This window comes from Mustelus asterias, chromosome 14, assembly GCF_964213995.1.
Source record: "Mustelus asterias chromosome 14, sMusAst1.hap1.1, whole genome shotgun sequence".
Lineage (NCBI taxonomy): Eukaryota > Metazoa > Chordata > Chondrichthyes > Carcharhiniformes > Triakidae > Mustelus > Mustelus asterias.
In genome coordinates this window covers 69,594,730-69,621,871 of record NC_135814.1, presented here as the reverse complement: position 1 = coordinate 69,621,871, position 27,142 = coordinate 69,594,730, and the positions used below count along the sequence as shown (strand labels likewise).

The 27,142-nt window shown below is 41.6% G+C and overlaps 2 protein-coding genes across 3 annotated transcripts in view; one reads left to right on the top strand and one right to left on the bottom strand.

The window, feature by feature from the left end:
- LOC144503759 (inositol polyphosphate 1-phosphatase-like) overlaps positions 1-27,142 on the bottom strand; it is a 239,691-nt gene that overhangs the window by 70,150 nt on the left and 142,399 nt on the right. The gene's annotated exons all lie outside the window — the stretch shown is intronic.
- hibch (3-hydroxyisobutyryl-CoA hydrolase) overlaps positions 6,490-27,142 on the top strand; it is a 106,689-nt gene continuing 86,036 nt past the window's right edge. Inside the window, exons 1-6 of one of the 2 annotated variants that reach the window (XM_078228595.1) lie at positions 6,490-6,615; positions 14,037-14,079; positions 18,816-18,953; positions 22,707-22,791; positions 23,457-23,537; positions 23,956-24,008. In XM_078228595.1, coding sequence (XP_078084721.1) covers positions 6,584-6,615; positions 14,037-14,079; positions 18,816-18,953; positions 22,707-22,791; positions 23,457-23,537; positions 23,956-24,008 — 432 coding nt within the window. In that variant the 5' untranslated portion in view covers positions 6,490-6,583. The remainder of the gene's footprint in view (positions 6,616-14,036; positions 14,080-18,815; positions 18,954-22,706; positions 22,792-23,456; positions 23,538-23,955; positions 24,009-27,142) is intronic. The other variant, XM_078228597.1, reaches the window with a different exon arrangement.

Sequence of the window (27,142 nt, the reverse complement as noted above, 5' to 3'; positions counted from 1 at the left end):
GGTCAAGCATTGTGAACTAATTTAAGAGAGTATGGAATAGCCAGAGTACCTTGATTACTTGACGGCCAAGCAGATAAACGAATGGGTGCTCAAGGAAACTGGTGTTAAAAGGACCAAAAACAGAAAACGCTGGAAAATCTCAGTAGGTCTGTGGAGAGAGATGATAGAACTAATGTTTTGAGTCTGGATTACTTTTCGTCAGAGCTAAAGAAAACTGGAAATAGGAAGAGATTATACTGTCATGGGAGCAATAGGGGCTGGATGGAGGCTAGGGAGAGGTTGACAAAGATGTTGTTGACAAAAAGACAAAGGGGATGTAAATGGTGGGGACCATGGCTAAGAAGGCTGCTGATAGTGGGACATTAAGAGATCAGAATGTGTCAATGGCAGAACAAAGGTAAGCAATGCGTTAAGGGACAATCTGAAACTGGTAACAGAAGGCCCGAGTGGGGTGAGGTTGGTGGAGGGAGACAGTATTAAGGGAAAGAAAGATGGGAAGTGGGATAAAATAGGGTGTGGTCAAATGGGCCACCTAAGATGGTGGTTTGCAAGAGCATGCTGGGATAACTGGACAAGCACTGAAACAGACTGGCTGCAGCCTCAAAAGAAATTGGTCAGAGAGAAACAGGCTGCAGCTGCAAGAGCTGGAATAAACAGAATATCGGCCATCTCCGGGACAAAGGACACTTTCTGGTCAAACTGGGTTGTTTACCAGACATAGGGGCACCTTAATCTCTTATTTGGGAGGGAGGTATGTGAACTACGTGCCTGCAGCACCGACAGGCATGGCCGTTGGGTACACACCCAGAGATTGGGGTGGCGGCACCTGATTGGACCCTATCGATCAGGGTGATCAAGTCCTGATTGATTGATTGGCAATGGTCAAAAGGGCACAAAAACCAATGAGGTATAAAGGTTGCTGCACAATGGAAGAAGATCTCTCTCTCTCTTCCCCAATGAACGACAACAACGGTGACCACCACCAGCAATGGCCAGCACGAGGAGAGCCACCCCACCCAAGAAGAAAGGAAGACCAGAACCAGAGTATCAGACCAGACCAAAGGACCAGACTATGCAGAGGAGTACAGAGACCAGCACACAGATAAAGGCCAATGTCTGCCTGGATACTCACCAGTCACGCAAAAGTTAAGTCAAGGTCTAGTGTTGGACTGGAACTTTGATATTCTATAAGATAACTTATTGTTGATTGGTGATTACTAATTGTGTGTAAATAAATATTATTGTACCAACAAGAAGTCTATTCAGAATTCTTTGTCCACCGTTTAAGGGTTAAACAGACTGTGCGGCAGGCGCAGCATAAAGGGGATGGAAATAGGGGATGGAAAAATGAATCAATAGAAGAAATGAAAATAAATGGATAGAAATAAAATGGAGTGAAGATTGAGGAGAGAGTTCACAGTCTGAAGTTGTTGAACTCAATGTTGAGTCCGGAAGGCTGTAATGTGCCTAATCGGAATATCAGGTTTGAGTTGGGTTTCACTAGAACATTGCAGCAGGCCAAGATGGACATGTAGATATGAGAGCAGGATGGTGTGTTGAAATGGCAAGCGACAGGAATGTCTGAGTTCTGTGAGCAGACAGACAGAAGGTGTTCTGCAAAGTGGTTACCCAGTAGAGTAGTCCACATTGGGAGTAGCAAATGCAACAGACCAGATTAAAGGAGGTGCATGTGAAGCGCTTCTTCACCTGAAAAGAATGTTCAGGCCCTTGGATGGTGATCAAGGAGGAGATAAAAGGATGGGTGTTGCATGTTCTACAATTGCGTGGGAAAGTGCTGTGGGCAGGGGATGAGATGTTGGATGTGATGGAGGAATGCACTGAAGGGAATGGTCCCTGTTGAATGCTGACAAGGGGAGTGAGGGGAAAATGCATTTGGTGGTGGCATTATGCTGGAGTTAGCATCATGATGGTGCTAAGAAGAACTTGTTTGAGGTAGTGATAAATAAGTTTTTTGTGTCGGTCTTCACGGTGGAAGACACAAATAGTTTACCGAATATTAACGATAGAGGGTTGGTAGGAGGAGAGATACTCAATACAATTAATGTTACCAGGGAGGCGGTGCTTGGTAGACTAACGGGACTGAAGGTGGACAAGTCCCCGGGCCCGGATGGAATGCATCCCAGGGTACTGAAAGAAATGTCAGAGGTAATAGCGGATGCGTTAATGGTTATTTATCAAAATTCATTGGATTCTGGGGTAGTGCCGGCGGATTGGAAAACGGCTAATGTTACGCCGCTGTTTAAAAAAGGAAATAGACAAAAGGCGGGTAATTACAGGCCGGTTAGCTTAACGTCTGTAGTTGGGAAAATGCTGGAATCCATCATTAAAGAAGAAATAGCAGGCCATCTGGATAAGAATGGTTCAATTAAGCAGACGCAGCATGGATTCATGAGGGGAAAGTCGTGCTTGACGAACTTGTTGTATTTTTATGAAGTTGTGACTAGTGTGATTGACGGAGGGGAACCGGTGGATGCGGTGTTTTTGGATTTCCAAAAGGCGTTTGATAAGGTGCCTCACAAAAGGTTGCTGAAGAAGATTGGGTCACACGGAGTTGGGGGTAGGGTGTTAGCATGGATTGGGGATTGGCTATCCAACAGGAAGCAGAGAGTCGGAATAAATGGGTGCTTTTCTGGTTGGCAGATGGTAACTAGTGGCGTGCCACAGGGATCGGTACTGGGGCCTCAACTATTTACCATTTATAAAGACGATCTGGAGGAGGGGACTGAGTGTAGGGTAACAAAGTTTGCAGACGACACAAAGATAAGTGGAAAAGTGAATCGTGTGGAGGGCGTAGAAGGTCTGCAGAGAGATTTGGACAGGCTGAGTGAGTGGGCGAGGATCTGGCAGATGGAGTATAACGTTGACAAATGCGAGGTTATTCACTTTGGAGGAAATAATAGCAAATTGGATTATTATCTAAATGGAAAAAAATTACAACATGCTACTGTGCAAAGGGACCTGGGGGTCCTTGTGCATGAGACGCAAAAACCCAGGTGATCAAGAAGGCAAATGGGGTGTTGGCCTATATCGCAAGGGGGATAGAATATAAAAGCAGAGATGTCTTGCTGCATCTGTACAGGGCATTGGTGAGGCCGCAGCTGGAATACTGTGTGCAGTATTGGTCCCCTTATTTGTGGAAGGATATATTGGCCTTGGAGGGAGTGCAGAGAAGGTTCACCAGGTTGATACCAGAGATGAGGGGTGTTGATTATGAGGAGAGACTGAGCAGATTGGGTTTGTACTCGTTGGAATTTAGAAGGCTGAGGGGGAATCTTATAGAGACCTATAAGATAATGAAGGGGCTGGATGGGGTAGAGGTGGAGAGATTCTTTTCACTTAGAAAGGAAGCTAGAACTAGAGGGCACAGCCTCAAAATAAAGGGGGGTCAGTTGAGGACAGAGTTGAGGAGGAACTTCTTCTCTCAGAGGGTGGTGAATCTCTGGAATTCTCTGCCCACTGAAGTGGTGGGCTACCTCGTTGAATATGTTTAAATCACGGATAGATGGATTCCTGATCGGTAAGGGAATTAGGGGTTATAGGGATCAGGTGGGTAAGTGGAACTGATCCACTTCAGATCAGCCATGATCTTATTGAATGGCGGGGCAGGCTCGAGGGGCTAGATGGCCTACTCCTGCTCCTATTTCTTATGTTCCTATGTTCTTATATCAAGGAAGCTTACATATTTTGGACACGTGATGAGGACAGAGGGGGAGTGTTTGGAAAAAGAGATAATACAATGCTCCAGGAGCTCTGAGTTGGTGACCGTGACCTGCTAAGACATGCTGAGGTTATGTTAGAGACAATAAACATGGAATCTCTTCAGCCTTTTCTCCTGCCTAACCTATGTTGTCCAGGTCTTAGCAATGTAGAGGAGTGCACTGAGGATACAGCCTTGGCAGACTCACAGTTTGATGTTTTCAGTCAAGTTGCTATTGTTCCACTTACTCAGCTTGGGTGGAACAGTTATAGCAGGTTAGGAGGTTTAGAAGGATTTGAGGAAAACCCGTTTCCATACATAAAACATCACATCTCAATTAATTCTCTTTGATTTCCCAATTTCAGAAAGTGAAGAGAACTTAAAATAATTGGAAATTATTGTGTTTTAGTGGAACAATTAAGTTTCATAGACAGTACACTAAATGGTATGTGTAATAATATGACTTTGAATTAGCATTTATGAAAAAAATCATAACTTATCTATCATCTCCCTTTTGGGAATGAAGTCATATTGCACAGATTTTCATGAAGTTTCCATTAAAACTTCTAGAATATTTTGTTAAAAATCAATGATACATCACACTATATTGCTGACTTAGGTAATTATAAATGAAAATCAACATTTATAAATTTCATGTTGGTGGTTGATTTTTTAAAAAGTTAACAAAATTATAGATTAAATGCTAAACAATAAGTGTCTTTTGAATGATTATTAGGCTGTAATTCTACTGAGGATTTTAGAGGACATCATAGAGACCACAGTACTGAAATCATGGGATGTGAGTGTCGCTTGCAAGGCCAGCATTTTTTGCCCATCACTAGTTGCCCTTGAGAAGGTGATGTTAGGCCTCCTTGAACTGCTGCAATCAACCATGCTTAGTGCATGGGGACAACTCCATTTGAGAATTAAATTTATATTTAATCATGAAAAAATTACAAATATTTAATATGCAACCGATTACAGGGAAATTAACAATGGTATTAAATCCCTTTCCACTATCACCTCTGGGCTCGCTGACCTATATTGGCTTGTGATCAAGCAAAGTTTTAATCTTAAAATTTTCATTCTTGTTTTCAAATTCCTTATTGGGCTCATCCCTCCCTATTTTTCTAATCCTCTCCAGCTCCACAACCCTCTGAGATACCTGCACTCCTCTAATTCTGGTCTTGTGTGCATCCCCAATTTTACTTGCTCCACTATTGGTGGTTGATCCTTAGTTCCCGAGCCTCCAAACTGTGGAATAATCTCCCTACACCTCTTTACCTCTTTCCTTCACTTTCTTTCTTGAAAACAACCAGCTTTTTGTCCAAGCTTTTGATAATCTGACCTGATGGCCAGAATTTTACGGTCCTGCCCACCATGAGAATCGGAGCGGGCGAGGGGCAGATGATGGGAAGGTTCGTTGATCCTGGGTGGGATTTTACTATTTCGGGATGAGCAAGGCCGTAAAATCCCACCCAATATCTCCTTATCTAGCTTGGCATCATATTTTTTATAATGCTTCTGTGAAGCACCTTGGGATGTTTCATACTGTTAAAGACCCTATTTAAATCTCAGTTGTTGTTTTTGATAAGTTAATGTACCAACAGTGTTTTTCTGTGGTAATCACATGCAGATCACCACTCAATAAGTGAGTTATAACTCGCTTTAATCTATCAAAGTGAACTTGATGATCCTTTATATACATTTGGTGCACAGGATTTTGACATCTTCCCCATGATGGCTGCAACTTAAAAAAAAACAAGTACCGTGACTTGCATAGCAAATATAAGTGAGAGTTATGATGCACCTAAGCACTGACATTTCATTTGTAGCTTTATAATGAAACCTTATCATAGAATCCCTACAGTGCATAAGGGGTGCATTGGCCATGCTAAATTCTCCCTCAGTGTATCTGAACAGGAGCCGGAGTGTGACGACGAGGGATTTTCACTCCTAACTTCATTGCAGTTTTAGTGTAAGCCTACTTGTGACACAAAAAAATAAACTTTAAACTTTAAAATAAACTTTAAACTGGAGGCTATTTGGCCCATTGAGCCTGCACTGACAACAATCCCACCTAGGCCCTATCCCCTTCTCTTAGATTATATATTATTACCCTGCATATATTCTAATAACTTTATCTCAATATATCCATTTTCCAGGCGAAGAACAAAACATGGTAGGTAGTGCATCTTTTTTAACATCTTTCAAGCCAGTAGAAAGTGTGAAGAATGTAGATGGCATCTGCTGCTCCCTCACCAAAAATACTGCCTGAGGCTGTTGTATGTATGTGCTGAGACTGATGGTGAAAATCGTTGCCCTACTCATTGAAGTTTGAATTTACAAAAGTACCTTTGGTTACTGAAGTCATTAGCATGCAATAAGCCTGCAAAGTTTCATGCTGTAACACTACATTCTGCACATTCTCCTTTCCTTCTCTATGTTCGGTATGCTTTGCCTGTAAAGTGTGCAAGAAATAATACTTTTCACTGTATACCAATACATATAACAATAATAAATCAAATCACAATGTGCCAATTGAGTGTGGGAAAATAATCTATTTCATTGTGTCCCGGGGTGTTTAAAATTACTTTATTAATTTTGAATAGATTTGAAGATGACGCCACTGCTTTGTCTCAGTCCAGTAATTTGACCTAGAAGATAAGCTGTACAATTTTGAAAGCAGAGATGTGATTGCGGTTCCTCCGTGCTCTGGGAGGCGCTGTAGTAGGAAAGGGCGAAGGTAAAAGGAGAGGGAAGCTCCTGGCAGTGTTGTTATTGTTGCTGCCGTTGTGTGGGATGGGCAGCTGTTAGTGGAACCTTTGGGGGAAGAAGCTGCAATTTTAGTGTAACAGTTTGGGGATGAGTCTCTGGGTTTTCACCGCTCAGCTCAGGTGGGTGACTTGTCTGAAAGAACTATGTGTGTGTCGGTGCTGGAGACTCAGGGCAGCCCGCCGTCCCCAATGCACTGAGCTCACAGTTCAGGCTGCCTGAACATTTAAATGACACCTCACATGCAGTGACAACTTTTCATTATGACATTGAGTAATATTAGTATCGTCGATGTGATCTTTTGCTTTGCAGACGTCCTTTTAGTCGGTCATGTTTGATCAAAAACGTATTTTTTACTATATATAATTAGTCAACATTTTTTAAATTCAAAACCTTCTCCTCAGTGGTCCCATAGTCTAAGGTTGCCCACCATTGGCACACTGTCACACTAACTCCCGTTATTCCCAGAACCTTCCCTCAGTGCCTCGCTATCCAAATGCTCCCATACCAATGCTCCCAGATCCCAATATCTTGCAGTAAGCTGCTGCTCCTTGGACTACTCTACCTAGTTCCCAACTGCTGGCAATAGAAAATCTGCCTTGACGGATATATAGTAATTTTTAAAAATGGAGTTAATTGGTAAATAGTAAGGTATTGCCACTACTCCCATAATATTATGAATAAATGAAATTACAGCCTGAAATAATGATCTTCAAAATGTATAGTATGCACATAGCACAAAACAGTATTACTGTAGGAAAAGCATTGAAGAAAAATGATTTTACAACTAATTTTGTTTTGAAACTGATTTGGGGTGAAGACTATTGTGATAATGAAAGTTACAGTTGCGTGGCTTCTTTAAGATTTAATGTGGGGATGCTGGAGTTGGACTGGGGTGGGCACAGTAAGAAGTCTCAACACCAGGTTAAAGTCCAACAGGTTTATTTGGTATCATGAGCTTTTGGGGTGCTGTTCCTTCACCACCCACCTGATGAAGGAGCAGCGCTCTGAAAGCTCGCGATATCAAGTAGACTTTAACCTGGTGTTGTGAGACTTCTTACTGTGCCTTTAAGATAGAAAAAGGCCTAAAGTATTTAACAGAAGGAGAGCAAAGGGAGAAAGGGATCTGATGGTGAGCTGTGTTGTGTGAGGTGACTGAAAGCTTTGTTGGAAAAAAGGGATTCTCAGAATATTTAAGTTGGGAGGGAGAAGTGGAGGATTTTAGAGAAGTAATATCAGGGAGTAGAAATTGATAGTTGGAGGTTCATTGTGTTGACGATAGTAACCCAGTAATTTTAAAAAGATGTTTCTGGCAGATGGAGGATGGGAAGCTAGCAAGAGAACTTAGGGGAAAAAACAGTCAAAAAGTTCCAGAAATATTGATAAAGGTTTCAGTGGCAGTTGGGTGACATGGGACAGACATCGGTAATGTTATGAAGGTCAAAGCTCTTGAATCTCTCAGTAGACTAAAGATTCTGCTTCAGCCTATGCAAATAGCCAGCCTGGTGCATGAAGTTGGTGTGGAGGAACAGGAGGCAACTGGTTCTGTTTTCCTACTATTCAGTTGAAAAAAGTTCTCTCTTTTTGGGGCTGGACAGGTGCAACTGTTTGCAGTTTCCTTCCAATATGAACAACATCTAGTAGAAGAATGTGGATCAAACTTATTGTTAATTAGAAAAAAAACATTAGATTTCATTTTATATTCATCTGCAAGCTCCTTCATGATAAAATACCACCTACATTGGCCTTTTATTATAAATGTGGTGTCACTGTAATGAGTTATGTGGCTGACTCAAGACTTTGGAGCTCTGAAACTTAATTTAGAATCATAGAATCCTATAAGCAGAAGGAGGCCATTTGGCCCATTGAGTCTACACTGACCACAATCCCATCCAGGCCCTGTCCCCATAACCCCATGCATTTACCCTGGCTAGTCTCCCAACACTAAGGGTCAATATAGCATGGCCAATCCACCGAACCCGCAAATTTTTGGATGTGGGAGGAAACCAGAGCACCTGGAGGAAACCCATGCAGACTCGAGGAGAATGTGCAAACTCCACACAGACAGTGATGCAAGCCAGGAATTGTACCCAGGTCCCTGGCACTGAGGCAGCAGTGCTAACCACTGTGCCACCAGTTAAGTTTTGGGAACTGAAGATGAGTGGGGTATTTGAGATTTAATTTGAATGAAAGTTTTATAATGGCACTTTACTGTACACGAATGAGCTTCATGTTTTGATACCAGTAAATATCAGCAGATGCAGAGATCTATACATGTACGCCCAAAAAAGCAGTAGCTAGTCTTAATAGAGGCAGAGCACCGAATCATATCAGCAAGGAAAAATGGGTAAAAACCCTGAAAGGGTAAATTAAATAAGAGAGCACTAATCCAGGCTGACATTTTGTGTGTTGTGCTGAAGGAGGGCTGTGTGGTTAGAGGTGCTTTTTGTTTTGGATGAAATGTTAAATCAGGACTACATGTGCCCTCACAGGTGAACATAAAATATTCATGATCATGTGTGAAGAAGAGCAAGGAGGATCTCCTGGTGTCTTGATCAATATTTATCTCTCCACTAACATAATTAAAACAGATTGTTTGGTCATGTACCTCATTGCTCTTTGTGAGATCTTGCATTGTACATATTGGCTCCGCAGTTCTCTACATTCGCACAATGCCTACACATCAGACTGCTTAATTGGCTGTAAAGTGCTTTCGGATTTCTTGAGGTCATGAAAGATGCTTTATAATTCTTTCCCCCTTTTTTTTCATTCTTGTCAGACTGTAGTTGCCATGACTGGAGAAAACGTACGATGGACAATTTAGTTTATGGTCACTTAAGTGGTGTAAATTAAGGAAGTAATCACAGCATTAGATCCAGGTCGTTTTATGTTATATTTTAAAGTTGCATCTGTGCACATTTCCTATCTGCAACAGTTCATAAAATCCCTACAGCGCAGAAGGAGGCCATTCGGCCCATCGAGTCTGCACCAAATCTGACAGAGTACCTTACCTAGGCCCTTTCCCCCACCCTATCCCTGTACCCTTACACATTTGCCACGGCTAATCCATCTAACCTGCACATCTTTGGACTGTCGGAGGAAACTCACGCAGACGTGGGGAGAATGTACAAACTCCACACAGTCACCCAAGTTTGGAATTGACCCGGGTTCCTGGCGCTCTGAGGCAGCAGTGCTAAACACTGTGCAACCGGGTTGCCATAGTTAATAGTAAATTAACTTACTATGACAATATTTTTGTCAATTTGTTTGTCAGCTTTATCCCAATACAATTTATATCTGTATTTATAATGCATTTTGGCTAAGTAAGCTTGTTTTTAAATTTGTTTTTGGATTGTGACCAACACAGGCAATGCTGCATTTATTGTCCATCTCCAGCTACGTTGAAGTGGTGGTAGGTTTCTTGAACTGCTGCAGTTCCTGTAAGATTGGTGCTCACATGTTGGTATTAATGAAGAAATTTCAGAATTTGATTAGTGTTGAAGAAGGAAATAGGATTGATTAGATGTCCAAGTTAGATGGTGTGTGAAGGTGACTATGTTTCCATGACTTCAAGGACTTTTTTTTTTGGATAAATTTAGACAGCCCTCTCACCGATTTGTATTACAATCTGCATTGTTTAGACTGGGGGTAATTGTTCCAATATAGTAGGTTTGCTCACTATATGAGATGGCCAATATAAGGTTTGATGTGGAGATGCCGGCGGTGGACTGGGGTAAATACAGTAAGAGTTTTAACAACACCAGGTTAAAGTCCAACAGGTTTATTTGGTAGCAAATACCATTAGCTTTCGGAGCGCTGCCCCTTCGTCAGATGGAGTGGAAATCCGCTCTCAAACAGGGCACAGAGACACAAAATCAAGTTACAGAATATTGATTAGAATGCAAATCTCGACAGCCAACCAGGTCTTAAAGATACAGACAATGTGAGTGGAGGGAGCATTAAGCACAGGTTAAAGAGATGTGTATTGTCTCCAGACAGGACAGCCTGGTTTGACAGCCTGGCTGTCCTGTCTGGCGACAATACACATCTCTTTAACCTGTGCTTAATGCTCCCTCCACTCACATTGTCTGTATCTTTAAGACCTGGTTGGCTGTAGAGATTTGCATTCTAATCAGTATTCTGTAACTTGATTCTGTGTCTCTGTGCCCTGTTTGAGAGCGGATTTCCACTCCATCTGACGAAGGGGCAGCGCTCCAAAAGATAATGGTATTTGCTACCAAATAAACCTGTTGGACTTTAACCTGGTGTTGTTAAAACTCTTACAATATAAGGTTTGGCAGGCTTTAAGATGAACTGTCAAGTGCCACAACTTTTAATGACTCTTAAGGACTATTGCCAACTCTCTGGGCTGGCAGAGAGTGTACAGGCAACTTTGACTAGAAAGCTGATGTGAGGTATTGAGCATTTGTGAATGGGGGCAGGCACTGTTGGACTTGGTTCTGGGGAAATTGGCCAAGTGGATCACAGGGAAGGGGAATTGAAAACTAGAGGGCATAGGTTTAAGGTGACAGAGGAAAGATTTAAAAGGGACCTGAAGGGCGAATTCTTCATGCAGAAGGTGGTATGAATATGGAATGAGCTGCCAGAGAAAGTGGTTGAGCCTGGTACAATAGCAACATTTAAAGAGCATTTGGATAAGGACGTGGATGGGAAAGGATTAGAGGGATATGGGCCAAACGTGGGCAATTGCGACAAGCTGAGAGGGCACCAAGGTTGGCATGGACCAATTGAGCCGAAGGGCCTGTTTCCGTGCTGTATTGCTTTATGATTCTAAATATTGGTGGGAGAGCATTGAGGGGACAGTGACCAATGTATCATACGGTTTAGGTTTGCAATGGAAAAAGACATGAAACAAGCCAGAGCAGAGATAGAAAGGTAATTGGATGAGATGCATTCCAGCATACTGAGAGAAGTGAATTGGAAATTGCAGAAGCCATAGTGATAATCTTCCAGTTTTCCTTCGACACGGGAATAGTGTCAGAGGACTGGAGAACCGTGAATGTTACACACTTGTTCAAAAAGGATTGCAGGGATTAAGCCAACTATAGACCAGTCAGTTTGACTTCAGTGGTAGTGAAACCTCTGGAAGCTATTGTTTAGTACAAAAGCAATAGTCACTTAGACAAGTGCAGGATAATTTAGGAAAGTCAGCCTGCATTCATTCAGGGAAAATCATGTTTAACTAACTTGTTGGAGTTTTTGAGGAGGTAACAGAGGAGATTGATGAGGGCAATGCTTTGATGTTGTGTGTATGGATTTTTAAAAGGTTGACTCTCCCCAGAACCAGATCCAATAATGGGGCGGCACAGTCGCACAGTGGTTACCTCTGCTGCTTCACAGCGCCAGGGACCCAGGTTCGATTCCCGGCTTGGGTCACTGTCTGTCTGGAGTTTGCGCATTCTCCCCGTGTCTGTGTGGGTTTCCTCTGGGTGCTCCGGTTTCCTCCCACATTCTGAAAGACGTGCTGGTTAGGTGCATTGACCTGAACAACCACCGGACTGTGGCGACTAGGGGAATTTCACAGTAACTTCATTGCAGTGTTAATGTAAGCCTTACTTGTGACTAATCAATAAACTTTAAAATTTTAATGCTATATAACAGACTGGTGAGCAAATTTATAGCTCATGGAAGAAAAGGGAAAGTTTGCACTTGGATAAGAAATTGGCTGAGTGACAGGAAACTGAGAATAGTGATAATTGGTTGTTTTTCAGATTGAAGGAAAGTTTGTAGTGCAGTTCTCCTGGAGATAGTGCTGGGACCCATACTGTTTCTGATGTATATTAGTTACCTAAGCTGTGGAATTCAAGGCATGATTTCAAAATTTGTAGATGATACAAAGATTGCAAATGTTGTCAACTGCAGTGAGTATTCAGAAGGATATAGACATATTGGTGGATTGGGCAGACAAGTCGCAGATGAATTTCAATGCAGAGAAGTGTGAGGTGATTCACTTTGGTAGGAAGAATATGGAGAGATGGTATAAATTGAATGGAGAAACTCTAAAGGTGGTACAGGGACAAAGTGACCTTGGTGTTTATGTGCATACGTCATTGAAGAAGGCAGCGCATGTCGAGAGCAGTTAATAAAGCATACAGAATCTTGGGCTTTATTAATAGGGGCATTGAGTGCAAGAGTCATGTTGAACTTGTGTAAGACACTAGTTAGGCCTCATCGGGAGTGCTGCATCCAGTTCTGGGCACTGTACTTGAGGAAGGATGTCAAGGCATTGGAGGGAACAGAGGAAATTCACAAGAGTTATTCAAAAGATAAAGAACTCTATGAGGATAAATTGGAGATGTTGGAACTATTTTCCTTGGCGAAAAGATGGCTGAGAGGAGACCTATTAGAGGTATTCAAGATCCTGAGGGATATGGACAGGGTAAATAGTGTGAAACTGTTTCCACTTCAGAGCGTCAAGAACTAGAGGACACAGATTCAAAATAATGGGCAAAAGGAGGAAAAATAATGTGAAGAGAAATTTTTCACCCAGAGGGTAGTTGGAGGCAGGTTCCTGAGAGGGTGGTAGAGGCAGGTTTCATCGAAGTATTCAAAAGGGAATTAGATAGCGATCTGAAAGGAAAGAATGTAAGAATGTTCAAGGTTACAGGGAAGTGGGACTAGGTAGAATACTTTTTGAGAGAGCCATTGCAGACTTGGATGGGATGACTGGCCTGCTTTCATAAAGATTCTGTGCCTCAGAAAATTTATTTGCCACAATAAAGCAATCAAAAACTGATAGCTCACTTGGTAGCTAACTGCCCATTGTGACTGAAATGAAAAGGAGGACGTCAGGTAAAATAACATTTGCCATTATTGGTACTGATTTATGAGGAAAGTTGCAGTTGCAAGCATTACTGCATGGCTTTCCAATCAGATTACGGGAGGATAACACGCATTGGGTCATGGTGTCAGTTGTGGCTCAGGTTGTCTGATTGTCACCACGTTGCCATTTATAGAACCTTCCTGTGCTCAAATCAGCTGTAGTTTTTCTAAGTTACAACAGTGGCTACACTTCAGAAGTATTTTATTGGCTGTGCTTTGCGATGTGCTGTGGTTGTGAAAGATGCTGTATAAATGCAAATATTATTTTGATATCAGAGAACATCTGCCTGTTTCTTTCAGCTTGGGTATGAATGAGAGCCAGAAATTGCAATGTGCAAATGTGTCCTACTTTCTATATTTTATTCAAATAGATGGAGAGAGAATTAAGGAGTTGGGATTTGCAGTACAGGAAGAAAGGGACGTTAACATTTTTATTTTAGTCCATGAACGCTGTGGGGTCATAGAGAGGGAAGCAGGAGGTCATTCAACCTCTTGGGTCTGTTCCACCATTCAGTTAGACCATGGCTGATTTGTAACTCAAGTCTATTTAGCCATCGCTTTGTTCTATATCCCTTGATACGCTGGACTAACAAAAATCCAGCCATCTCAGTCTTGAAAGCTTCAATTATCAACCAATAATAATGCATAATCTGGTTCAGGTTCAGTAGTTAATTGTAATTATTTTTGTTTTTTATTTCAGGGTGAGGGCACTTTCGAGGTTACAGATTGTACAGAAGCATTTGGTAAGTGTGCACTGATGTTTGTTATTTGATGCTCCTGGCTTTGTAATAGTGTTTGAGAAATTAAAATGATGAATTGAAATAGTAGATTTGAACTTCACCTGATAAAGGAGCAGTGCTCCGAAGGCTTGTGATTTTAAATAAACCTGTCAGACTATAACCTGGTGTCGTGTGTCCTCTCATTTAGATTTGAGCAGGGGCACCAAGCTCATTTAGACGAAAACTACACTGAACAAATGAGTCTAATTAATCTATTAGTTACAGTGACATAGGCATGTTGGTGCAGGAAGTGACCATCCTGTGCTTCTTGCCCACACTGCAATTATATAGCTGTTTTAAGCCATTATGTAGAGTCGGAAACCATTTTCTTTAATGTTTCAGGAGATGTTTTCATTAAACAGAAGTCAAGGTTCTGTGAAGATACAAGTTATATTAGAGAATTGATTGTATTTGCATAATGTTACACCAGGGGGAGCTCTGTATAAATGATATCCTCACCCAACTAGTTTATTTTAGTTCAGATTTTGGTGTTAAAAGTTAAGAGCAATATTGTGCTTTACATATATTGACATTGGAACATTAATTTGGCTTCTGTTGCCTAAGGTCACCTATCACCCTTTGCTTTGTGTTCATGCAATCCACCTGCACCATTCCAATGTATTGCTTTATAGAATTACCTTCACTATCTCTTGTAAGTGCTGTGTTTACTGTGTAAACTGTACGTTCCCATTTTAAGTCCTGCTGATACTGGTATCATATTACACCACTTTTAGCCCGTGAGCATTTTTCCAATGCTGGAACATTGTTTCTGTAAGCAGTTGGAACAGTAATAATCTCTCATTCTCCTTATTCAGCTGGCATACTACAGATCAAATTCCAATGACCCTCTGAGGGGAAATTTGTGATTGTTCTGACATGATTGTCTAAAATATTTTCCGCCCATAATTATTTGAGGACTAAGAAACCATTGCTAAGTAAAATTTTAAATTAAATTAATTGGAGTGCTTTGCAACTTCTTGCTCAGCAGATTAATGCATGTGGTTAGTGTTACAATTTAATTTTGCACTTTACTTTGTGATAACGCTACTGTTAAACCTTGTATCACATTTTCAGTTGACAGACTAATCTGGGAATGCTACTATGATCATATAGCTTGGATTATGTGATCATTCCTGTCATTTTATTACCCATATTGTCTTTACATTCGATGCTTTGAATTTGGCAGGATTAAGGTTATCTTTAATGGGCTATTTGCACTTTCAACAACCTTGCTGCACTTCAGGCACTTGAACATAGTCATGAACGTGCCAACACATTATTCTTGAGTTCATTACAGACTCCAAATTGGATTACCAACAACAATTTTAATCAACAAAAGCATATTTCAATTTCCCATAGTTCACTTTCTCCATCTGACTCAATGAACACATCAAACTATTCTGAGGATCAGCAACAAACGTCATTGATAACTTGGCATCTCTCGACCGTCTTGCAATCTCAAGGCAAAAGATGAAGCTTGCGTTAACATTTATTTACATAATGAAAATGCAATACAAATGCAAGTACAGTTTACACGATCTAAATTTGCACAGCAAGTGAACCACTGAACAATTAACTTGCTGTTTTATTTGAGATGACATTGCTGCTGTTGTCACCACATGGTTATTGAAATGGTTGTTCTGTGCTTTATCTGTGGGCCACATCGTCACGGTCTTTTTTTATTCTCGCTCTGTTTTTGAGACATGACCTTGGATAGATCTTGCCAGTGGATGTCATATGGTGTTTGTGTTGTTGACAACATTTGCAAATATAAAATATGTGGTCTCCCCACAGCCGAGCAGTGTTAATCCATTAATTTGTGAATTCCTGTGATCTGCCCTGCTTGAAATGCCAGCACCAAACATTCAGTGGAGAACTGAGGTAATGCTACATCATGTATACATAAAAGACCCCATGCCACTCTGTAAAGAAGAGCAGGTGGTTTTCCCAGTGTCATTGCCAATATTATCCCTTCAACTTATACCACCCGAGAAACAGATTGTCGTTCATTGTCTTTTTACAAGGCCCTGCTGTGTAAAAGATTGGCTGCTGTATTCCGCCACATAATAGCGTTTGCACATGCACACTATTTCTATTCAAATAATCTTCTAATGCCCTCTTGAATGTCTCAATGGAACCTGCCTCCACTACACTTCCAGGCAGTGCATCCCAGAGCCAAACCACTTGTTGTGTGAAAATGTTTTCTTCCCCATTTGCTAATCATATTTTCTTCTTTTGCAAATCACTTCAAATCTGCCCTCTCAATCTTCATCCTTTTACGTGCGGGAACGCTTCTCCCTATCTACTCTGTCCAGCCCCCTCATGATTTTGAACATCTCTATCAAAGCCGCCTTCTCTCCAAGGAGAACAGACCCAACCTCTCCAATCTATCCTCATACCTGAAGTTTCTCATCCCTGGGACCATTCTTGTAAACCTCTTCTGCACTCTCTCCAATGCATTCATGTCCTTCCTATAGAAACAAGGCACCCAGAACTGTACACAATATTCCAACTGATATCTAAATGGTATCTTGTATAAGTTCGGCATAACCTCCATGTTTTTGTACTCTATGCCCCTATTAATAAAACCCAGAATGCCATGTGCTCCATTTGTCCTGTCACTTTCAATGATCTATGCACAGGTACACCCAAGTCCCACTGCTCCTGCATCCCTCAAGAATTTTACTTCGTATTTTATATACTAAAATGCATTTCTCCTCATTGAACTTAATCTGAAACTATCTGATCATCCTACCAACTTGTCTATGTCTTTTTGAAGTTCCACACTGTCATCTTCAAGGTTTACAATATTTCCAAGTTTGGTATCATCCTCAAACCTTGAAATTGTCCCCTGCACACCAAGATCTAGATCATTAATTTTTATCAGGAAAAGCAAGAGTCTCAGTACCGAACCTTGGAGAACACCACTGCATACCTTCCTCCAGCCTGAAAAATACCCAATGATGTTTAATCTCTGTTTTAATTATTCAGCCAATTTTGTATCCATGTTGTTACTGTCCCTTTTATTCCACGAGCTGTAGCTTTTCTCAAGTCTGTTGTATGGCACTGTATTGAATGTCTTTTGAAAGACCACATGCACATTATCAGCATTACCCATCTCAAAAATCTCCAGCAAGTTAGTTAAACACAATTTCCACTTTAGAAATCCATGCATGCTCTTCCTAATCAAACCACATCTTTTTTCCATGTAACTAATAATTCTATCCCGAGTAATTGTTTCATAAGCAGTTTGCCCACCGCTGATGTTAAACCGACTGGTTTGTAGTTGTTGGGACTATCCTTACAACCTGTTTTGAACAAGGGGGTAACATTTGCAATTCTCTAGTTCTCTGGCATCTCTCCTGAGTCTAGAGAAGACTGGAATGTTATCACCAGACCCCTGCAATTTCTATTCTCTCTCTCTTCAATATCCTTAGATGTGTCTCATCTGGTCCTGGAGCTTGTCAGCTTTTAAGTACCAACAATCTATTCAAAACTTCTGGGACAGTTTCCTCATCAAGTCTATGGCCTGGGTAGTATCTACCTCCTTGGTAAAGATGGATCCAAAGCATTCATTTAATACCTCCGTCATGCCCCATAACTTCCATGTGTAAATATGCTTTATGGTCCCTAATCAGCCCTGTTCCTCCTCTTACCACTCTTTTGCTATTTATATACATATGGAAGATTTTGGGATTCCCCTTTGGCTGACAGTATTTTCTCATAATTCCTCTAATGTGCTTTTTCACTGAACTTTCAGTATTCCTCTTAGTTCTCAACTGTATAGTTCATTATTCAGCTACAGTTTTCCCCGCCAACTTTTCATTCCAGTCTAACCAGCACTGAAATCAGCTCTCCTCCCCTCTTCCCCCTCCCCGTTTGCCTATTATCCCTTTCTATCATCATCCTAAACCTTATGATACAATGATTACTGCTTCCTAAATGTTCCCCATTGACACTTGATCTACTTGGCCCATCTTCCAAGAACCAGATCCAACAGTTCATCCTTTCTTGTTAGACTGGATACATGTCACTGCAGAAAAATCTCCAAAACCTGGAGCTCAAGTTTCTGCAGCTGGCAGCACTTCCTGCCCATATGTTTAAGTTTATTTATTTATTGTCACAAGTAGGCTTACGTTAACACTGCGATGACGTTACTCTGAAAATCCCCTAGTTGCCACACTCCGGCGCCTATTTGGGTCCACTGGGGGAGAATTTAGCATAGCCAATGCACCTAACCAGCATGTTTTTTGGACTGTGGGAGGAAAGCGGAGCACCTGGAGGAAACCCGCGCAGACATGGAGAATGTGCAGCCTCTGCACAGACAGTGATCCAAGCTGGGAATCAAACCTGGGTCCTTGGCGCTTTGAGGCAGCCGTGCTAACCACTGCCACCGTGCTCCTCTAGGACAATGGTAGCATCCAAGACTTCACTCATAATACAGGACATGCATTCAATTGGTCAGAATGTTAAAAGCAAGTCCTTTTACTCTCCCCTGCACAGATGGAGGAGTTTCTGTACATCTAGTCAGTTTCTAGAACAGTTAGAGGTGACTTCAAATTAAAATTGGAGGGTGGCTGAGGAAGGTATTTGACATCCTTTTGCAAAGGTCTGAATAGCAGTGAGCTATTGTGAAAAAATACCTTTACTGAAAGTTGTTTTCAAAGACTGCCATTGAAGTTTTGAACTGTGTATCTTAGATGTCTACAAATGCCAGTCTGGAAAAAGAAGTGCACTTGGCGAAGTCTGGATGTGCTGGAATAATCACGCTAAATCGGCCAAAGGCCCTTAATGCTCTGAACCTTTCCATGATTAGACAGATCTACCCCCAGCTCAAGGTTTGTGTCATTGTTTTGTCAACTGTCTGGTTTTAAAATGGCGGGTGGACAGTATTTGTTACTATGTCTGGAAATGGGTGGCTTACCAATACCTTCATTCCTTTAGTAGTCTGTTTTTCTTATAAATGCATTAAATACATCAACCTCTACTCCAAACCCAGATAGACCATAAAAACATTCAGAAAGATTGTTGATTTTGTACAATCAATACTGTCTTCAAACAGCTGTCTCATACTATTATATAAACCACTTTGCCAATACTGTTTAAACAAAGTTTCTGGTTTTTTAAGAAAGTGGGTTGAGTGTTACTTTATTTAATTTATAGCCGCCTTAAAGGGGAAAGCACGTATGGAAAGATGCTATATTAATACAAGTTCTATCTTCTTTCCATGCATAACAGAAGGTACTCCCTTTTGGCCTATCGTCCCCTCTAGATGTCCTATGGCAGCCATTGCAGTCAATTCCCTGAGATATCGCCTCAAGGAAATATCCTAGCTGGAACCATACGGATATGGCATCACTGGCCCCTTTTCAATTTCGTTTGCTCTTAGCAGACAAGTTATACCTCCTGTCACCCCAAGTTTTTCTGGTGTTGGGAACTGGCTGTCGATAGCACTCTAGTAAAATAGTCAAATGCACTTTTTTAATGTGCGGGCCTAGAAATGATCTGTATTGACAGGATAACCTGCCCCTCTACTACCAAGAAGGATAAGGACAGCGGGTTCATGGGAATGCCACTACCTGGAAGTTCCCCTCCAAGCCACACACCATTTTGTCTTGGAACTAAACCTCTGTTCCTGCACTGCCGGGTCAATCCTGGAACTCCTTCCCTTACAGCAATGTGGGTGTTCCTACACACAGACTGCAGCAGTTCAATAAGGTGGCTCACAGCCACCTTCTCGAGGGCAATTACAGATGGGCAATAAATACTCGCTTAGCCAGCGACGCCCACATCCTGTGAAAGAATATTTTAAAAAACGGATGTCCCATTTGGTTGTCCCTAGTGTGTGCATGCATGCTTACCAGCATAAATCACTGAACAGTGATCTGGAATAATATCCCTAGCTGCATTTTTTAAAAAATCATACTAATTCAGGGGCATAGTTAAAAATTGCAGTGTCCTACTATGTGTACTTTCATTTGTGAATCAAGTATTTAATCATGCATTTATATTTCACAACATGATAGGGGACACAGTGGCATAGTGAGAATATTACCGAAAAAGCAATCCAGAGGCCGAAGCTACTATCTGGGGACACAGGTTCAAATTCCACCATGGCAGCTGGTGGAATTCAAATTTAGTTAATAAAAATCTGGAATTAAAAGCTACTTTTAGTAATGGTGATCATGATGCTAGCAAGGAGGACTTTGCAGGGTCAACAGGGCTGGGTTTGCAGTTGTCATCTCCAGTGCCTAGGACAAAATCGGGTAGTCTGTTCGGTTTCATTTTTATATTTTGTAGCGATTTGGTACAACTTTGTGGCTTGTTAGAGGGCATTTAAGAGTTCTCTAATGTCGCATAGGGAAGGAAATTTACCATTTTATCTTGTCTGGCCAGATGTGGTTCACTCTTAAATGCCCTCTAACAAGCCACACAGTTGTACCAAATCGCTACAAAATATAAAATGAATGAAACTGAACAGACTACCCGATTTTGTCCTAGGCATTGGAGATGACAACTGCAAACCCAGCCCTGTTGACCCTGCAAAGTCCTCCTTGCTAGCATCTGGGGACATGTCCCAAAATTAGAGCTCTCCCACAGACTCGTGGAGCAGAAACCTGAAAATCTCAACAAATCATACCCAGACACCACCTTCACCAGCAGCCTTGGTGAGTTGCTGATAGACAGAGCCAAGCAACCCCATAACCCCTGGATCAGATCTACAAATCAGCCACATCCAGTTGCGAATAGTGATGGAGAATTTAACAACCAACTGGAGGAAGAGGTTCCACAAACATTCCCATACTCAATGATTGCAGAACCCAGCACACCAGTGCAAAGGAAAAGCCAAAGCATTTTCATCCATCATCAGCCAAAAGTGTTGGTCATTTCACAATGTTTTCGGCGGGGGGTTGGTTTACTATGATCAGAAACTGAACTGGCCTAGCCATATAAATAATGTGGCTACAAAAGCAGGTCAGAGGCTGGGAATTCTGTGGCAAGTAACTGACTGCCTGATTCCTCAAAGCCTTTCTACCATCTGCAAGGCACAAGTCAGGAGTGTGGCTGACCCACGATCTCCAATACATGCTCTAACTCGGCATGGGCACACACTCGGTCATGTTGATGCACTTCTTCGGGTCATTGTTGCAAATTAAGTTCTAATTGTTGTCCAGATGGAGAAGTGGGAGCTGATCCTTGTTGATCTGCAGCACTCTCTGGTCACCCAGTGTCTCGTCTCCTCTACTATTTTTGTGTTTGCTATCACTCGGGCTCCCCCAGTATGTCGCGAGCTCAGTATCTTAGAGAGGGAGAAAAGAAAAGCTGAGTCCAAGAGAAGCAAGAAGGAATCAAAGAAAAAGTAAATGGGAGAGGAGGGCAGGATATAAGGAGAGGGTTGGGGATAGTGGAGGAGGAAGAGGGGAGGGAAGAGAAAGAGCCAAGAGAGGAGAAGCTGGAGTGGGATCAGAGCAGAAGAGGAGAGCCCCCCCTTCTTCTCATCATTTCCTGTGCAATTCCTGCTGATGGTCCAAAATCCTTTCCCAAACTCCTCCAATTTTCCACCTCTCTTACTTGCTTTAATGGCTTAATCTCAGATTGTTGCTAATGAGAAAGATGGAGTCAGTTGTTAGGGAATGGATTTTGCAGCAGTGATCAAACATAATGGCTTCAATCTTCCCAATATTTAATTGCATGCACCTCTTTTCTTTTATGACTGGGTTAAGCAAGTGATCTGCATATAGGCCTTCAGTGATCTAAAAATCATAGAATCCCTACAGTGCAGAAGGAGGCCATTTGGCCCATTGAGCCTGCACTGATTCTTACCCAGGTTTACCCTGTAGCCTCACGCATTTACCCCACTAATCCCCCTAACCTATATATCTTGGGACACTAAGGGGCAATTTAGCATGGCCAATCAACCTAACCTGCACATCTTTGGACTGTGGGAGGAAACCGGGGCACCTGGAGGAAACCCATGCAAACACGGGCAGAACATGCAAACTCCACAACGAAACAGTAACTCAAGGCCGGAATTGAACCTAGGTCTCTGGCGCTGTGAAGCAGCAGTGCTAACTACTGTGCCACTATGCCGTCTAAATCCGGAGTCAGATGCTACAGGTGCTATGAGTAATTTACACCTCATTCCTAATCATTCTCTGAAAGCGTCTGGACTCCACGTGGCACCTTCCTGTAAGGGCACAGCAAAAATCATAAAGGTAAGGTGCAGGGGGTCTATGGGCGTAGTTGCGTATTTGAGTTTCACAGTGCAATAGTACTAAAGCTGTTGTTTCAGCTTTTGAATGTAGATAGCTCAATAATGGTGATGGGGTCAACAGCTACTGAACAGAGCAACAGAGATTATTAGTGAATGTGTGTCTGCACTCAATTGATTTTATGTCATTTATTGCTAGCTCACATTTTCAGATTGCATGCAAAGTCTGCGATCAATGATTTGTGTGTAAGAGGCAGGATGTAATAATGAGTGTGACCTACATTGAACTCACTGTGGACGGCTCCTCTAGCGGTTTGTTCAATGGGTCAAATTAATATTCCACCTTTCTTAATTCAGATTGAATTTTATTTTGTGGCAGAAATGGGAGCAAGATGATGAAATCTCATTAGTGATCATTAAAGGAGCTGGAGGAAAAGCTTTCTGTGCTGGCGGTGATATTAGAGGTAGGTGCACGTCTAAATTAATTTTGTATTTTATTACTTGGCATTTTTAGAATTTTTGTACATTGCTATATTTAGGAATGATTAGGAATGAGTTGTAAATTACTCATAGTAGTGACCAATGTTAATGACCATCAGTCAATAACTGCAAAATCACAAAAGTGACTATTTGTCTGCCAATTAAATTGTATCAAACCCTACGAGCAATTCCTTATGCAATCCATCTGTGGCCACACACTTATAATGCCATAGCTGACTCTCTTATTTTAAAAAAGGATTGCAGTCTGTGCTAATGTATTTAATTTCAATATTGTGTAACTGCTGCTGAAAGCATTTTTTTTGTTCCCATCATTCAGAAAATACTTATCCCAAGCCACTGGTCTCTAGTTATATTACTGAAACGGCAGAATTTTTAATGTGTTTATTTCCGTTCAATAAAACATGGCTTATTAGTGGTATTGCAGAGATGACTAAGAATGAAATTTCATCCAACAGTTAAGTGGCTTTGTAGTTCAGCTACAACTGTTGAAAACTAGAAATCCTCTGTAATCTGTATTTTATTCTAGAAGACCGGATCAGAACACTTTGACTTGGCGGAGGCTAAGTGTGTATTTTGTGTTTCTTTATGATAAGCCCTTGATTGATTGATCTTGCTGTTTCTTATTTAGCTGTTACGGAGGCGGGAAAAGTTGGAGACAGATTGGCAGAGGATTTCTTCAAGGAAGAATATATTCTGAACAATGCAGTTGGTAAGTAAACCAGAATGCCATCATCAGTCTCCTGCTAAAATTCTCTCCTTTTTCCTGAGGTAGGAGCCTGTCTGTATTTTCATGTTCTGGGGTGGATTTATTACAGCTTCAACCTAACAGTTAAATGTAGCATCAACAGGAAAAACAAAGATTAAGTCTGTTCCTTCCCCCTATTTAATCTCATTAAAAATGTTGTGCCTACTTGGTCTAGTGCAATATCCACCCCCATGTCCTATTCTCTAGCTCTGTTTCACTTGAAGATCACACTTGATCACAATTTCTAGAGTGCAATGGGGGATCAGCTGATGCATATCTATTTATGTTTAAAGTCTAAATGAAATGCTGTGGCGAAGCTTATTGTTAATGGCCAAACAAATTCAAAGATTTGAAAAAATAAAGAATTCAATATTTTCTTTAGGAAACTGCCGGATTCCATACATAGCCCTTATTGATGGAATAACAATGGGTGGGGTAAGTAGGTTCTCTCTTCTCAAGTTAATAATTTACTTCATGTGGACAGATAGCTAAATGCATTGAAGTTTAAAAACTGGATATGGCGATGCTGGCGTTGGACTGGGTTGGGCACAGTAAGAAGTCTCACAACACCAGGTTAAAGTCCAACCAGTTTATTTGGTATCACGAGCTTTCAGAGCACTGCTCCTTTCTCACCTGAGGAAGGAGCAGCACGGCGAAAGTTTGTGATTCCAAATAAACTTGTTGACTTTAACCTGGTGTTGTGAGAATTCCTACTGTTAAAAAATGGAAACAAGTTATTTGTCCTAAACCGATCCCGTTGGCTTTTACCCTTCACGTCGGCAAATAGTCCAAATCATGTTTATCCATCTGTTTCGATATACGAATAGAATATATAACATCCTTGAATTGCTTATCCTTCTCCCCCACACCTAAGTATCTTTGTTTTTTTGGCATAATGTTTAGTTACTTGTACATTATAGAAAGAAAATGTGTTGAGTTTTTCACAAATTCGCTCCCACAGTATTACCACTGATGTCCCCTAAGGATCTATCCTTGGTCTCCTCCAATTGCTAAATTGTGCACCTTGGAGTCATCATCCAAAAGAACAGTGCAGTTTTTACATCTACGCTGACAACACCCAGCTTTAACTCGCCACCCCCATCCCTTTCAACTCCTACACTGTCGCTAGATTATGAGGTTGTTTATCCAACATCCAGTACTGGAAGAGCAGAAATTTCCTCCAGTTAAATGTTGGAAAATCTATTTTCAGTCCCTGTTTCATTTGCTTCTCTAGCAACTGACTCCATTCCTCCTTGACAACTGCCTGGGGCTGAACATATTTTACAGTTCTCAACTTTGATGTTATACTTGATCCTGAGATGAGCTTCTGACTACATATCTACACTGTCGCTAAGATAGTCTATTTCCACATTGGTAATATCACCCAACTCCTTCTCTTCTGCTGAAAGCTTCATTCATTACTTGTTACCTCTAGACTTGACCATTCCAATGCACCCCTAGCTTGTCTCCTTCATTCTGCTCTCCCTAAACTTGAGATCATCCAAACGTTGGCCTCCTATGTCCCAACCCAAACCAGGTCCCTCTCACCTCTATGCTTGGATCACACTTATGCAACACCTTAATTTTGAAAAATTCGCATCCTTAATTTCAAATCCGACCCACAGTCTCTCTCCTCCCGTTCTCTGTAATCTCTTACAACCCCACTTCAGAAGTATCTGCGCTCATCTCATTTTTTGCCCCTTGGACATCCATGATTTTTATACGATCATAGAAAATAGGAGCAGGCATAGATTATTTCGCTCATCAAGCCTCCTCTGCCATTCAGTAAAATTGCTGCCTTCAGCTGCTGCCCTAATCTCTGAAGTTCATTCCATAAACCTCTTTACCTCTTTCACTCTTCGAAATACTTCTTTTATCAAGCCTTTGGTCATTAGCCCTGACATTTCTTTACATAGCTTAATGTCAAATATTGTTTGATACTGCTGCTGTGGAACAACTTGGGATGTGGTTCTATGTTAAAGATGCTACTATAACTGCAAAATAGTGCTGCTGTTATTGTAAATCTGCTACTGTGGCATGCCTTACATAGCCAACAGATGGAGACGTTGAGCAATTTTGGTGAATATGCGTCATTTAGTTTCTCCATAGACATGGGCGTTATTATCTTAGAAGTGAAACCAAGAGTGCATCCAATAATACATACCAGTACCACTCAATGTATCCTACACTAAGTTTGGAGCAATAAGGGTGAAGAATTGTTTTAACTTACCCTGTTTTAAGTCATTTCAATTTAATAGAATTGTAGAATCCCAACTGTACAGAAGAAGGCCATTCGGCCCATTGAGTCTGTACCAACCACAATCCCATCCAGGCTCTATTCCCGTAACCCTCATTTACCCTGCTAATCCCCCTGACACTAGGATCAGTTTAGCATGGCCAATCAACCTAACCTGCACATCTTTGGACTTGGGGTGGAAACCGGAGCACCCGGAGGAAACCCACGCAGACACGGAGATAGTGCAAACCGCACACAGACAGTGACCTGAGGCTGGAATTCAACTTGGGTCCTTGGCGCTGTGAGGCAGCTTGCTAACCACTGCGCCACCGTGCCGTCAATGTTACTGTTGTGATTCTAATGGAGCCAATACTCATGTTTATTGTTGTAGATTTGCATCAGCATCATTTAGCACCGGATGTGACAGAGAGTTACATGATCTGATCCTTGCCATTTTGGAGTGGCTTCTCCAGCCGGCCGACCCTCCCGTCGGAAGGTGGAGGACGACGATCGGCCGCGAGAAGGAAGTTCAGGGAGCAGGAGGGTCACAGAGTGGGAAAGGAGAGTTGGTGATTCAGAATGTTGGGAATGGGAGGATCAACCAGCGGGAGGCTTGCAGAGGACAGTTGGTGGCAAGTGGGAGAGTTGTGGAACAGGAAGGCGGTGAACAGAAGAGACAATGAGCGGGTGAAAGTAGAAAGAGCAAGCAATAAATAAGCTGTAAAAATGAGTTTAAAAACTCATTTTAACTGAAATGCTGTGGAACATGGTGGCTGAACATCATGTGCATTTTTTGTGTTGCCAAGTTGATTGCTGTAAATTGGAAAAAAGCTTCTTTAATATGGTTAATATTTGGTAGCAAATATATATTTGTAAAAATTCTAGAATCCATTATGCAATTTTTTGTCTCCTTATTTGGGGAAGGATGTTCTTGCTCTAGAGGGAGTGCAGAGAAGGTTTACCAGCCTGATTCCTGGGATGACAGGACAGATGTAGGAGGAGAGGCTGAGTTGGTTAGAATTGTATTTGCTGGAGTTCAGAAGAATGAGGGGGCATCTCATTGAAACCTATAAAATCCAACAGGGCTAGACAGGGTAGATGCAAGAAGGATGTTCCCGATGGTGGGGGTGTCTAGAACCAGGGGTCACAGTCTGAAGATACAAGGTAGACCATTTTGGACAGGGGTGAGGGGAAATTTCTTCATTCAAGTGTCAGCCTGTGGAATTTGCTGTGACAGAAAGTAGTTGAGGTCAAAATATTGTGTGTTTTCAAGAAGCAATTAGATATAGCACTTGAGGTAAAGGAGGTCAAACGATATGGGGGAAGGCGGGAT